Raw genomic sequence first — 13051 nt, 5'->3', positions numbered from 1 at the left:
GGACATGGCATTTGGGGGAACTTGGAAGCTTCCCCAAAGCCTTGGAGGTGCTGAGAAGGAGCTGAAGCATCAGTGGGGACAACTGCAAACCAGGAATTTGCGTTTTAATATGTGGTTTCTTTTTTAAATAAAAGAGGATGAAGGTGTAAACACTGGTGAGGGGTTAAGGCTTGGAGCTGATGTTTCAGTTCTCCTCTTGACTTCCAACTTGGCCCTACCTTGGCCTTGCCGACTAAGCTTGATGTAGAGAGGATCCGGCAGTATTTCACCCCGATGGTCTTGTCGCAATGTGGATGACGCATGCGGAGTAAGGCTCGGTTGCATCTTTAGCAGTGACGCAGGTCTAAAATGCAGGGGGAACAAGTCCTTCAGCTTGACAAGGATCCCCCTTGAGTTGTTTTAAGCTCTCCTTTCCCAGTAACGGGAAAAAATCAGGCAAAAGGGACCGGATGGGATGAATCGGCGGCGTCTCCTGCTGCGAAGCATCCCGTCGGCCAGCAGCAGGAGCCTTGGCGGTGCGGAGTGTCGTGACTCTCCGAGGAAGGCCACAGAGCTGGCTGGAGTAGAAGAGTCCTGCCTTGCCGACCACACTTCCCCTCCGCTCGGGACTGGTGGCAGCCACTAGAAAAGAGGAAACTCAATGAAAGAAGGAAGCTTCTCATGGCTCTGAGCAGCAAATGTGGGAAGCTGAGCTGAACCCTGGCCAGATCAGGCGAGGAGAACCAGCAGAGCGGGAAAAGAGGTTTATCACCCCTCTGTCCAGCCCTCCTGAAGCCAGTGTACTGAAACCAGTTTGGTGCCCCCAGGATGAGAGATCAGTAAATGGGAGAGCCCAGCGGAATGCCTCAGCAATAGGGAGCATGTGACGGACAGGGAATGGGACCAGGTTAGCCTGGAGAAGTTTGTTTCCATCCATGAGGCCAGATGCTCGGAGCCTAGTGAAAGGATGAGAGGCAACAGGCATGAACTGGAAATTCTCATGGATGTAAGGAGAAAAGAGCTGGCAGCTGGGCAAGCTGCACAAACTCTGTCCTTGAAGGTTTTCTGCGTTTAGGCAGACGTGATCCTGAGCAACTGGCTGGGAACTGGCCCTGCTTTGAGCTGGAGGTCAGTTTGGGCTCCACAGGTCCCCTCGGGGGCTTCAAAATCATATCACATCCACCTCGCACTTCACATGGCCCATCGTGAGCCATGAACTGCCATGCGCTGACAAATTTGGCTGGAATCAGTCTACGGTTTGGAAGTTATTCATGAATTATGACCTTCTAAGCTTCATTTTGGGAGACATCAAGGCCAGGGGATGCCTTGTGCTAAGCCAGGCCATGCTGCCAGGCCCTCAACAAAGTAATCACATCAACAAAATAATTTCCTGAACAAGGGATTGAGGAAATGCCATTGGAAGATGTAAGTACTGTCAGGACTGCAAGCTTCTTACGTGAAGAAGGGACTGGAGACCTCGTGATCTCTTCATTCCCAGTCACTTCCATGGCTGGAAGAGCCACAGCCACAGCCCGGACCTCGAAGATGTTAGTGAGCAGAGAGACCACAGCGAGAAATACCCGTGGATTCCTCATCCTACCAAGCTTCCCTTTCCTCCAGCCAGTGGGGTCTTTGGACTCGCGCCCTCGCTCCGTCCTGGCCTTCCTCGGCAGACACGTCACTGCCGAAAGCATCAGGACTCTCCTTGCAAGCACTTTGTGCTGATCGTGTGGATTCTGCACTCGTGACAGAACTGAAAGTGCTGAGCTGTTTCCGCGCAGCCTGGTCGGATGGCAGCTCCCTCTGGACTGCTCTGTGACCGTGGATTCGTCCCCCTGGGGGTCTTTCTCGAGAGCTTTGGGCATGAAGGAGAGCCGCTGGCTATCTCCTTGTGGCACTGCCAGCCTCGTGGGGCCATGTGTCCTGTCCGAGGCTCTTGGCAGCTGGGCAAGAGGCTTTTTTGTGGTCCTTTTAGGCTGGAAAGCAGGCTTTCGGCGTTCAGCAGATAGAAATCACCCCTGAGCTTTTATCTAGGTGGTGCAGGAGATGCTCTGGAGACCTTAACGGCAAACAAAGCAGGATCCAGCACGTTCCCATCAGGCCTGAGAGGCCCAAAAGAAATGAGGTCCAGCCTCAAAGATTTCAGAGGCAAAATATACCCTGAAACTTTCCTCAAGTGCTGATTCCCACTCAGGGGTTAAAGTATGCGGGCAATAAATTTCCACTGGAAATGCTAAAAGCAGGTGCTCATCTTGGAGCACACCAGTTGCTGAAGGCTAGTCCTTGTTGCTTTGATGTGAAGCCTTCAGCAGGTCCCATCTGGTGGGGCTTAAGCCTCGTCTAATGAGCATGGCATGTTTTTAAGTGTCACCCCCTGTAAATCAGCAGGGAAGAGTCTGAGGCCCACGGACCCAGCGCTGCAGGGTCTTCAGCTGCGAAATGCCATTCACAACAGGCAGTCCAAAGCTCCTGACTGTGCATTTTTTTTTTCAGATATGAATTATGAAACACAAGGATTCACTTCCCCCGGAAGGGCTGATGCACATTCCTGACTGCATAAATTGGGACCATATTAAAAAAAAAAACAGGTCAGAAATGTCACAAACTGTAGACGATCACAGCTCCTACAAGGAATGGGAGACGACCAAGATGATGGAATTGCAAGATCAAGAGCTGAAGAGAGCACGTAAAGGAGGTAACAGCGAGATGATCTTGGGGGTAAGAGATCTATGGCTGGAGACATATGAAACAGGAGGGATTACAGTGCTTCCAGAACTGCCTTTCGGTGAAACTATAATCTGATACTGCCCTAATCCATAGAAAGGCCTTATATCCCATGAGAGAAATGCTGCCACGTGGTAGCACTGTTGGGTTACGATCGATAGTTTCTAAGAGTGAGAAGTCTGAGCGCGAACGGGGCAGTAGGAGAGACCATAACTACTTTATTTGGGGAGGAACGCAGCCTCTTTGTCCTCTTCTGGAGAGCAGTACTCAGGGTGTAAAATCTCTCCCCATGTGAAATGCTGATGGGGTGAGTTATGCTGAGTAGCCTAAACCTGCTGTCACTTCCTCCAGCTTGGTGCCTCCCTGCCTCCTGCCAGGGCAGAGCTGTGGCGCTCCTATACATCCTCTTGGCCTTCTGCTTTGTGCTGCTCTTGGCTGTCATCGTCATCAGTCTTCAGAAAAGTAAGTCTCGTGGTGCTCCTCTCGGCTCACGTTGAGGTTCCTCAGCACCGTCGAACCAGGGCTCTCACCCAGGATCTGGCATTAACCTGAGGATCCCTTCTCCTCCCCTCTCCGCCAGTAAATGCCATGTGGGAGGCTCTGGAAGAAGCGAGGCTGAGGAACGAGAAAATCCACGCGAGCTCATGGCAGAACCTGTCGCACGTCCAGCACTTCATGGGTAGGAAACGGCCGCCCCTTCCCGAAGCGGCCACCTTGGTTCAGTGCGAGCCCCCAGCGTGTCTCAAGCTCCTCTTGTTCTTCCAGATCAGCAGATGTCCAGCCAGCTCACAGCATTTCACAGCCACCTTCTTAACGGTACGTTCGGCAGCAGTCTCTCCGGCGGTGGCGCGTCCTGCCATGGGAGCTGCTCTAAAAATCGCTGAGGCCGGGCCACCCGTAAGCTTTGGGGGACGCAGGAAAGGCGTCCTGCCGTTGTGGGTCGCTGAGCCCTTAGCGGCGGTGCTGCAGGACGCGTTGCCTTTTCTCAGTGATGTTCGTGGGTCAGGCGCTCGGTTTGTCGCCAGCGGAGGTGGGATCCCGGGAACGCGGCCTTAGGGAATCCGGCGCAATCCCGCGAGTCTCGTGCAAAATAGCGGGAGCGGGTAACGTCGCCGTGGCCCGAAGCGTGAACGCGGCGTAAGCTCAGACGCTTCCTCCTTCTGGCGTTGGCAGTATCCAAAGAAGTGGAGAACATGAGGGCGAAGATGACGCAGTGTGAAGCGGGTTGTGGGAAAGCCCTGTCGGATCGCCTCCGCGTCCTAGGTGAGAGAGCTCTTCCCAGCGCCTGGCTGCTCCCTCCGAGGGGGAATCCCCGGTTTGAGCTTTTTACCAAGCTGCCGAAGATACGGTGCTCTTACAAGTCTGCTGTAAAAAGCTTCAAGCTTTGGAGAGCCTGGTTTTGATGAATTGCAAGTTAAAACAGTGGCTTCAAGCTCCGAAGAGCCCATTTTCAATGAATTGGGAGTTAAAACGGTGGCTCTCAACAACTCTCCTAATATTTTGCAGAAGGGGCATATTATTAGGCTTTTCTTGATCCCAAAGATGCCTAAAATGTGCTGGAAGTAACAGGGGGGGACTTAGGAGTGCCCAAACCAGGTCTTAATTAGGTTGAGCTGATAAAGGCTTTTCTCCTTTCTATATATAATACCTAATAACATATCAAACTAGTTAAAGCCCTGCTTGGGCACTCTCTCTGATTGAGAAGTGGCTGATAAGCAGGTGTGATTGTGGGGCTACCAGAATAAAAGATCGCTGAGGGCGAAAGCTAGAAGGTTTTAGTGCCCAGAGAAAAGGTTCAATAGGGAATAAAACCCCAGAAAAAGCTCGGGCGTAGAACCAGGAGAGAGAGGCAGAGAGCTGGAGCGGCTCTCCGAGCAAGGGATGCAGTTCCACGCTGCCTGCCCCTGACAGAGGGACAGACGGCGTCGTGGCCGGCGCCGGGGGAGCTGGCTGAGCTGAAGCACCAGGAGAGCACGATGCGGGCGCTGCTGAACGGCGTGCTGGAGGAGATGCGCCAAGTGTCAGGTGAGGGGATGCTGCCGGGGCCAGGGGCCGGGCTCTCACCCCCGCGGCGGCTCTCTGCAAGGCGTGCACTTTGCTCCTCGTAGAAGTTATCTGCACGCGGTGTCCGGCCGGCTGGCAGCAGTTCTTGAGAACCTGCTACTTCTTCTCGACGGACCAGAAAGCCTGGATGGATGCTAAGCTGTTCTGCACCAACCTCAGCTCTCACCTGGCCATCATCAACAGCGAGCAGGAGAACGTAAGCTGAGTGCTCCTGCCGTAAATCCCTCGTGAAAGGCAAAGGCTCGCGTTGGGCGTCGTGAACAGAAAGCTGAAGGCTAAAAAATGAGCGACGCTGTATACAGCAAGACTGCCCGGGCAGCAGGGAAAAGAGAATTGCAATTCCAGCAGCTCCCATCGCTCCCATTTCCAACTGGAGACATCACTTGCTCTCCGCAGGGAGAGGGGCTCACCCTGTTACACCTGCCCCGAGCTCTGGTCTCGGCACTGAGAGGGGCCCAAAAAACATCCCAGCTGCATGTTGGTAGCCCCAAATTGTGACGGACAGCCCCAAATCGTGATGGCCAAAACACAGGGGGTGTGGGAAGGATTTGCTGGCTGTGAATCCTGGCAGCTTTCTGCCCCCTGCTTTGTATTGCGATGCCTTTTTCCACTGTCTTTTCCTCCCCCATGTAGAAATTCTTGGCAAATCAGATCATGGAAACGCAGACGTACTGGCTGGGCCTCACCGACATGCACAAAGAAGGGGACTGGCAGTGGGTGGACGGCCGCCCGCTCTCTCTCAGGTACATCTCGGCAGCCTTGCTGCGGGGGGAAATCGCCCTGCAGACTCACATCGCCTTGGCCTCGGCTCCCTTTTCGCTCCGAGGATGCTCTTAGCGGAGCGTTTCGCCCCTCTTAGCACCATCTCCTTCTTTGCACGCGATATCCCTGGCAGCTTGGGGTCTCCCGCTGCCGATCGGCCCAAAACGGGTCTGGAGAGGGGAAGCACCGGTTAGCACGGAAAGGGGTGCAGAGCAGCCCTGGCTCAAGCAGGATTTGCCTCCTTCCCAAAACGCTGCTTTGGGAAAACCGAGGTGGAAACGCCGCGTGAGCAACCACGACTTGTGCCAGGCCACGTTCTTGGTTTGCGCTCAAACGTATTAAAGAGCCAACGGATGCTGCCGGCACTCTGGCGAGGGCTTCCCCCCCACACCCCCCAAAAAATCTCTGCACACCGCCAGCCTGTTCACGTGCGGCTCTGCTCTTTTTTTCCTCTCTGCCAGGCTCTGGAGCAGCGGCGAACCCAACAACGTCGGCCACTACGGCGAGGACTGCGCCTTCCTCTATGCCAACGGGCACTGGAACGACGCCGTCTGCTCCAAAGCTGAGCCCTTTATCTGCGAGCGGAGCTGCTAGCCTGCTCCCCGGCGCTGGTTTCACGCTTCGCCCGTGGGGCTGTCCGCCTGGGGCCTGCTCCTCTTCCTTTGGGACTTGCTGGATGAAGCCGAGCTCGGTACCGGGACTCTCTTGATCCAGAGCAGACTTTAAGCTTGAAAACCTGTAACACATGAGCATAGGCAGAAAACAGAGGTACCAGGGCTAACGAGAGCACAACGATGGGCAGCTACCGGTCATGGAGGAAGCACAGCCCTGCAAGGTGGAAAAAAAAATGCTCAAAATAGGAGAAATGGAACGAAACGGGGCTAAGAAACAGGCTGAGGTGCCCATGCAGCCTGGATGCCCCAGCAGCTGATAAAAGGGCCAAAATCGGGTGTTAAAGGAATCATCACGGTGGGATCGCCCTGTGACGGATGCCGGATCGCAGCTGCGAGCCCGCTGCCGGCGACAAGGATCCCGGTTCCTCCGCCTCGACTCTTCCCCCGACTGGCCCAGAACCGTGTGCTGCGCTGTGAACATTTCCTGCACGTTTCCACCCCAAATTCTGCACGTTTCCCTCCTCTAAGCTCACAATAAATCTGCGTTGCATAGGAATCAAGTCTGGCTACTTAGTGCCTCGGGTGAGAGCAGGAGCCAGGGCTGCTCGTGGGCCGCTCTTGAGCATGGGGACCCACCTCAGAGGTGCAATAATAACTGCTGGATGCAGCTGAGCCTTTAAGCTGTTGTTTATCCAGCATCCTGGGGAAACGGTGGTGATTTGTAAGTGTTGGACAACGTTTTGGGGGTGCTTAGTAGCTAGTTTTACCTGTTGCGCAGCTGAAGTCGATCCTGACCGCGAAGCTCCCCGCTGGGAGCTGGCTGATTATATCAGAATAAATCGCTTTGGTCGCGATGTTGCCGAATAGCTTCTCCCTGTGACAGCAGCAGGAAAAAAAAATAGTAGAGAAGGGGGGGAAAAACATGAAAAAACTCCTGCCCCCGTTACGCTGTGTTTTCCAGGGTACGTAGGCAAATCGGTGCCTCGCGGGCACCGGGGCGTGACGGCACGCAGCTATTTTAGCGAGCGCGTGTGAACAGATTTCCCTTGCTCGCCCAGACGAACGCGGGGTGCGAGGCATCGGCCCAAGGCTCCGACGGTCCCGCGCATCCCGGCGGAGCGTTTGGCCTCCGGCGACCCGTGCGAACGGTGCCCGCCAGGCCGCGGGGAGGGCGATGCTGCCGGCAGCGACCCGTGGGACTTACCGAGGGTGTTTCAGCACGCAGCCGCCGGCGGCCTCCTCCCTTCCCTCCCTGCGCTGCGGTTTGCTGCATGGGTGAAGCTTTTAATTATAGCACCTATAAACAACCTTGGCGAGAGGTGCCCATGGCGAATTCACGCTGCCTCCCCGAGCCTTGCTGAACCGCGCGAGATTTATTTTTTTTTTTGCTATTTCCCCTCCTTGCCTCCCTCCGGGCTCCAGGAGGACGAGCCAGAGGATGTCCCGGCGGCTCAGCGGCGGCCACTTCCGCGGATGCTTTTGCCCGCTCCGCGAGGCCTGAGCTGACGTCGCTGCGGGCGAAGCCGCTCGCCCCGGCGCTCTGCCCGTGGGAAACGCTCGCCTGGAGCCGCCCTCGGGCCCTTCCCTCCGCTACGGCCGGGCACGGCGGCCGCCCCCCCGGCGTGGGAGCTCGGCCAAGCCGGGAGAAGAGCGGCGGGCGCCTCCGGTCGCCTTTCTCCGTCGATTTGCATGCTGCTCTTCGCCGGGGCCCTGGCAAAGAGAGGAACCGAAACCCCGGGGTGAAACCGCTGGCCAAAGCGAGGTGCCGAGAGCAGGCGCGGAGGAGGTGGCCCGCGCGCCCGGGACCGGGTGACGTAATTGCTCCCCGGCATTGGTGAGCGCCCCGTTTCCCCGCCGCCCCGGCAAAGCATGGCCGGACAGGAGACGTACGGGAACTGGCTGTGCCCGCCACCTCCTCCAGCCAAGCGACTGGTGAGACAAGCAGGTAACGATGCCTCCAAACGGGTTTCTTTTTTCCCGCGCCGAACCGTAAGGCGCAGCGGCCAAAGCAAGACCCGAACCCGATCCGCGCCGCGGGTGTCGGAGCCCACGAGGGGTCCGCGGGTTTCGCACGTGCACCTACACGGCGACACGCAGCTGGGCCCCGCTTCCACCGCGGGGTTTTGGGGCCCGTCAAGCCCCTCGGGCGCCCGGCTGCGAGTTTTATTTCCCTCTGCCACCGAGAGCCGGCGATTAGCGAAACGCACCTGCGAGCCCCTTTCGCTCGCTCGCTTCCAACTTGCGGCCGGGCTCCTTTCTTCCCCGCCGGGATCCCGGCGCTACCGCAGCGGCGGGATGGGCAACCCAGTGCCAGTGCTGTAATACCAGTTACCCCAGTTTGTGCCGTCGCCAGCGGCCGGCTCGCGCGGGGCTTCACGCGTACAAAATCCGGGCGAATCGTGGCACCAGCAATTTCCTCCAAACTGCCAAGTGGGTACTAAGGGCAATCAAGAATCCTCTAATTCTCCTAAATATTTTCCTTCTCTCTTCCTCTCCTTTTTCTTTTTTCTTTTCTTTTCTTCCTTTTTTTTTTTTTTTTTTTTTTTTTTTGCAGGAGTTTACTCCATCACAGGCAAAATGACACCGGTGGGCTCCTTCCGACCAGGTAAGGCATCGTGTCCTCCTTTCGGGGCTTTTCGAAGCGTGACGTACTGCAGAGTGCCCCGGGGTGCCGGCTGATGGAAAGCAGAACTCCCCGAGGTGCCTCCTTGGGGCTTTATTTTCAGCTCCTTCGCTAAAATGCACCTATAGAGAGAAAAAAAAAAAAGAAAAGAAAAAAAAAAGGCCCTTCTCTCTGCCTTGCTCCAAACTTCACTTTTGCTACAACAGATTGACTTGCAATGGCTTCCTGAAGATGCTTGGAGACCTGTCAGCAGAAGGCCTTTTTCGGTTGTTTTTGTCCACGCTCTCTTTTTGGCATTTTTCGCCAAAACAATTGCCAAAAATTTGACTTTTCTTGCATCGTAACGGCAGCTTGAGCCGCTTGCTTGGGCACCACCCAGGTGCCAAACCCGCCGGCCGAGCCCGCTCGGATTTGCAAGGTTAACGCAGTTAACGCAGTTAAAAACGTGGCTCCTTCTCCGCGCAGACTCCCCCGACAGCTTTGTCGACGAGGACGACTACGACGACGTGTCGCTCTCTGAGCCCGATCACAACCACAAGAAGCTGCCGGCTGAAGACGACCTGCAAAGCCAGGGGAACAAGGGAGGCAGAGGTGATGCCCAGCTCCTTTTCCTTCATCTCGTGGGAAGCCGAGGGTCTCTGCCGGGCAGGACTTGGTCCTGTGGCCCCGGTGACACCTCCTAGAAAGGCTACCATGACGCTTCCCTTCTTATCTCCAGGGGTTTATGTCTTAGCAGGGAAACCAGCGTCTTCGAGTCCAATCAGAACGGGTGAGTCCAAGACTTTTCGGTTCATCGTGCCCCAATTCCTGCCCACGTGGATTTGGGTGTCATGTGGATGGATGTGAGGGTCACACGCACGGACATGGGGGGGGGGTCACACACGTGGCTATGGAAGTGTCACTGTGAAGGTGGGGCTTCTCCACAGTGGTGGTGGAGTATGAGGCAGAGGGAAGGCCAACGAGGTCTTCAAGCACCCCCAGACCCATAGCCTCGTTGATCAGCCTCTTCTCCAACGAACCAGCAATGAAGTTGCTGCCTGATTACTCCAATTAGCTCCTCTGGAGGAAGCAATGGGTATCATCTCCCAATCCTTCCCTGGGAGGGAAAGCAGGACATCTCCACGGGCGCAGCTGCGGCCCTGATGGATGCTGCTCTCTGCAGGTGACTCAGAGGCCAGAGCCGGCGTGGGAAGAGGTTGCCGAGAGAAGCGGGTGGCGATCCTCTACGTCCTGGTGGTGCTGAGCTTCGCCATGTGGGCGGCCGTCCTCGCGCTCGTCGTGGTGAAATGTAAGTGCCGCCGTCACGCGTGCGCCTGGCCCTGACGCAGAAGGGACCTGGAGTGGCAAGATGAAGGGGATTGAACACCAAAACCGTGCCTTCCTCGCAATTAAGAACGAGGCGTGCGTGTTCAGCTAGCGCCTAGGATGCGTGAAGTTTAGGCACGGGCAGAGCAGCTAAGCGTGTCCCTATCCGTAAACCGATTTCGGTTCTGCGGCGGATTGGTACGCACGCGTGACGGTACAACGACCCGATCGCCCGTGAGGCTCTACAGTCGGAAACACCTGACGCAGCCGGTGATTTATCCGGCTGTAGGCACACGAGTTGTAGCTCCCTGCCGAGCGCCACCCCGGCACCCACACAGCCTAAAGGGGCAAAATGGGACAAACTCACTTTAGATGCCGCTCGGGGGAAGCGCCCAGCGGATTCGTTCTTGCAGTCTTCTCTGGTTTCCTCTCCAGACTCGGAGCTTGCGGCGGAGTTGAAGACGTTGAGCTCTAACTACTCCGAAAGCGGTAAGTTCTCGAGCTCCGACCTCCGTGGCCAAGGTGTTTCTGGTTAGCGGCGGGAAGTGCTGGCTCCAGGTGGAGGGTGGGATCGTCTCACCCGCTGCCCTGCGCTCCCCAGTGCTGCAGGAGCTGGCCGAGACGCGACGGGGACAAGCCCGCATGAGGACCAAGATGTCCATCTACTACAAGGAGCTACAGGACATCACAGGTAAGAGCTGCAGGGTTGCCCCCATCTTGGCTGTTGGCCACGTGTCAGGTGTCGGGGGGAAAATGATCTTCCAGTTTTGCCTTGGAAAGTTGGCCGGTTTCTCGACGATGGGGAACACGGGTAGGTCTGCGCGATCCCAGGTGGTAGGAGGCAGAGTGCTGGACCGTGCGCTGAGATGGGTTGCGTGATGGACCAAAAAGCTTTTCTGGCACAAGGAGGAGAAAACCAGGTAGGCCAGGGAGCTCGTAGGCCTCCTGCTCTGGCTCCTCTGCAGCTTCGGTGAAGCCGTCAAGAAACCAGAAATGCTCATGAGCTGCTGGGACCACCACTGGAGGGGAGAAAATCCATCTAAAACCAGCTAAATCCTCCTGGTAAATCAGTGCCTAATGATTAAAACAGCAAAACCATGATGGAAATGATTAGATTTCTGGAAACAAACTGGATGCTACGGCCTCAAAAAAAAAAAAAAAAAAAATTAGATGTGTGGGCTTGCTAAGAGGCAGCGTAAGCTGGGGTCTCCTCCAGGATTTGAGGGTGGATTTCGCCCCGCAGCACTGATCTGCAAAGCCCTTCCGGAGAGCAGCAGGTGCTCAGCCGGCTGGAAGATCTTTGAGAAGAGCTGCTACTCCTTCTCCACGGAGACCATGAGCTGGGAGGACGCCAGGCAGATCTGCGCGGATCAAGGCTCTCACTTGGTCGTCGTTAACACAGACCAGGAACAGGTGAGTCGGCCTGGGGGCGGCCGGTGATCCGGACAACCGGGAAAACTGGTCACGGCGCAGGGCAGCAGGATGGATGCGGTCTGCTTCCCGCTTTTCTGGTGCTGATGTAGGACTGTCGAGAGCTCGATTCTTGGGGCAAATCAGCCGAGATCGGAGCAGTTCGGAGGCGGGGGGAAAGGGCGCACAGCCAAACGCTCAATTGGCTCCCACGTGAGCCCTTTTCAGAGGAAACGGGGCAAAAATAGAGGCAGGAAGGGTCGGAACGGCCCCGTTTTCCAGCGGGCTCTCCCGCACCCTGGAGACGAAGCGTGGACAGGAGGCGCTGGAGCCGCGGCGCTCCGAAGCGAACGTCGCTGCCGAGCTCCTCCAAATTTCTGAACAGCCGGCGAGCCTCCTCAGCCCCCCGGCTTGATTTTTTTTTTTTTTGTTTTTTTTTTTTGCTGTTTTCACGCGCTCTGCTCTTCTAGAACTTCCTAAAAGACAATATTAACAGCAGCAGCACGTACTGGCTGGGAGTGACCGACAAGCTGGAGGAAGGTATCTGGCTCTGGATTAATGGGGAAGCCCTGAGCATCAGGTAAGAAGCGGTTCCCGCGCTCCGCTTTAAAGGGAAAAGAAACTCCGGCGCTCGGCTCCGTCGCAAAGTGTGTGCGTGTGTGAAAGTAAAAAAAAAAAAAAAATCGGCATTAAAAGCCGGGAGGATTTTTCAATAGCTGCTGAGAGCGGGAAGGGGAGAATCAGCCCCACAAGCGAGTATCCAAATACGGCGCCAGGGCTGGCGCAGTAGCAATGCCAGGAAAAGATCCGCCGGGGAAAGCGTCGGCGTGCCGCTTCCTTTTTAGAAGGGAACGAGGCGGCCCCTTTCCCTCGAAATCCGAACTTCCCCTCTTCCTTCGAAAGATGGGCCAGTGCTGGCGGCTAATCGCTGTTTAAAAAGGGAAGGGAGCGAGCGGCCGCAGGTGCCGGCGGTGACTTTTTGCTCCCGGCAGCTACTGGAACACCTGGAGAAAAAATAAAGACAAAGAGCAGCAGGATTGCGGCAGCATCGGGCCCGACGGCATCTGGATCGACGACAGATGCTCTCGCGCCCACCGCTGGATCTGCGAAAAGTCCTGGCACTGCTAGTTCGCGCCGGGCGGCTCGGAGGGAGCCGCGTACCGGCCGCTGCGGCTCGTCCTTGCGAGCATCGCCCCCCCGCCAACACCCTCGAACCCCGGGAAAATTACATTTTCGGGTTAAAATCCCCGGCGAGTGAACTGAGCCGCCAGATTAAAACCCGCTTACGGTGCGTATGAAAAAAAAAAAAAAAAAAACCCCACAAACCTCACTTTTTTCAGCATCGTCAAACCTCCACTTCCCCCCCACCCCCCCAACCCAGCCTTTAGAGCTGCGTAGCAACCGGTCGTGACGTTGCACCGCGATTTCGGCTTGCTGCTCCGAAAAGCTGGTTTCCGTCAGATAATTTTGCTGCGTTAAACCCGCCCGGTTCTTCCTTATATGAGCAGCGCCGCTCGGTTGCAAATCCGCGGCAAAGGCTGAGCTTTGCCACCCCCCCCTTTTTTTTTTT

The 13051-nt window shown here is 56.2% G+C and overlaps 3 protein-coding genes across 3 annotated transcripts; 2 read left to right on the top strand and 1 right to left on the bottom strand.

The window, feature by feature from the left end:
- Positions 1-106: 106 nt before the first annotated feature.
- LOC134152823 (uncharacterized) lies at positions 107-5098 on the bottom strand. The gene is made up of 2 exons (XM_062598498.1): positions 1436-5098; positions 107-621 (listed from the first exon to the last, which is right to left on the bottom strand). The coding sequence occupies exons 1-2, from the start codon at positions 1842-1844 to the stop codon at positions 344-346; spliced, it is 687 nt and encodes a 228-aa protein (XP_062454482.1). The 5' UTR covers positions 1845-5098; the 3' UTR covers positions 107-343.
- LOC134152822 (C-type lectin domain family 17, member A-like) lies at positions 2562-6662 on the top strand. The gene is made up of 9 exons (XM_062598497.1): positions 2562-2674; positions 3055-3165; positions 3284-3382; positions 3469-3519; positions 3877-3966; positions 4615-4728; positions 4812-4963; positions 5401-5510; positions 5991-6662. Exons 1-9 carry the CDS (start codon positions 2575-2577, stop codon positions 6121-6123), a joined length of 960 nt encoding a protein of 319 aa, XP_062454481.1. The 5' UTR covers positions 2562-2574; the 3' UTR covers positions 6124-6662.
- Positions 6663-8012: 1350 nt separating this feature from the next.
- On the top strand, positions 8013-12767 carry LOC134152756 (C-type lectin domain family 17, member A-like). The gene is made up of 10 exons (XM_062598353.1): positions 8013-8088; positions 8698-8748; positions 9232-9357; positions 9485-9535; positions 9929-10054; positions 10507-10560; positions 10673-10762; positions 11315-11484; positions 11952-12061; positions 12474-12767. The coding sequence occupies exons 1-10, from the start codon at positions 8013-8015 to the stop codon at positions 12607-12609; spliced, it is 990 nt and encodes a 329-aa protein (XP_062454337.1). The 3' UTR covers positions 12610-12767.
- The last annotated feature ends 284 nt before the right edge of the window (positions 12768-13051 follow it).

This window comes from Rhea pennata, chromosome 33, assembly GCF_028389875.1.
Source record: "Rhea pennata isolate bPtePen1 chromosome 33, bPtePen1.pri, whole genome shotgun sequence".
NCBI classification, from domain to species: domain Eukaryota; kingdom Metazoa; phylum Chordata; class Aves; order Rheiformes; family Rheidae; genus Rhea; species Rhea pennata.
The sequence above is the reverse complement of the archived record's forward strand: the minus strand, read 5'-3'. Positions and strand labels throughout refer to the sequence as shown.

Excerpts from the sequence above, each read along its gene's own strand:
- LOC134152756 (XM_062598353.1), top strand. The coding sequence starts at position 8,013 with ATGGCCGGACAGGAGACGTACGGGAACTGGCTGTGCCCGCCACCTCCT. Across the intron at positions 9,358-9,484 it reads GGGGAACAAGGGAGGCAGAG|GGGTTTATGTCTTAGCAGGG; the intron begins GTGATGCCCAGC and ends TCTTATCTCCAG. Across the intron at positions 11,485-11,951 it reads TTAACACAGACCAGGAACAG|AACTTCCTAAAAGACAATAT; the intron begins GTGAGTCGGCCT and ends CTGCTCTTCTAG.
- LOC134152823 (XM_062598498.1), bottom strand. The coding sequence starts at position 1,844 with ATGCCCAAAGCTCTCGAGAAAGACCCCCAGGGGGACGAATCCACGGTC. Across the intron at positions 622-1,435 it reads GTCTCCAGTCCCTTCTTCAC|TGGCTGCCACCAGTCCCGAG; the intron begins GTAAGAAGCTTG and ends CCTCTTTTCTAG.
- LOC134152822 (XM_062598497.1), top strand. The coding sequence starts at position 2,575 with ATGTCACAAACTGTAGACGATCACAGCTCCTACAAGGAATGGGAGACG. Across the intron at positions 3,520-3,876 it reads TCACAGCCACCTTCTTAACG|TATCCAAAGAAGTGGAGAAC; the intron begins GTACGTTCGGCA and ends TGGCGTTGGCAG. Across the intron at positions 3,967-4,614 it reads GGATCGCCTCCGCGTCCTAG|AGGGACAGACGGCGTCGTGG; the intron begins GTGAGAGAGCTC and ends TGCCCCTGACAG.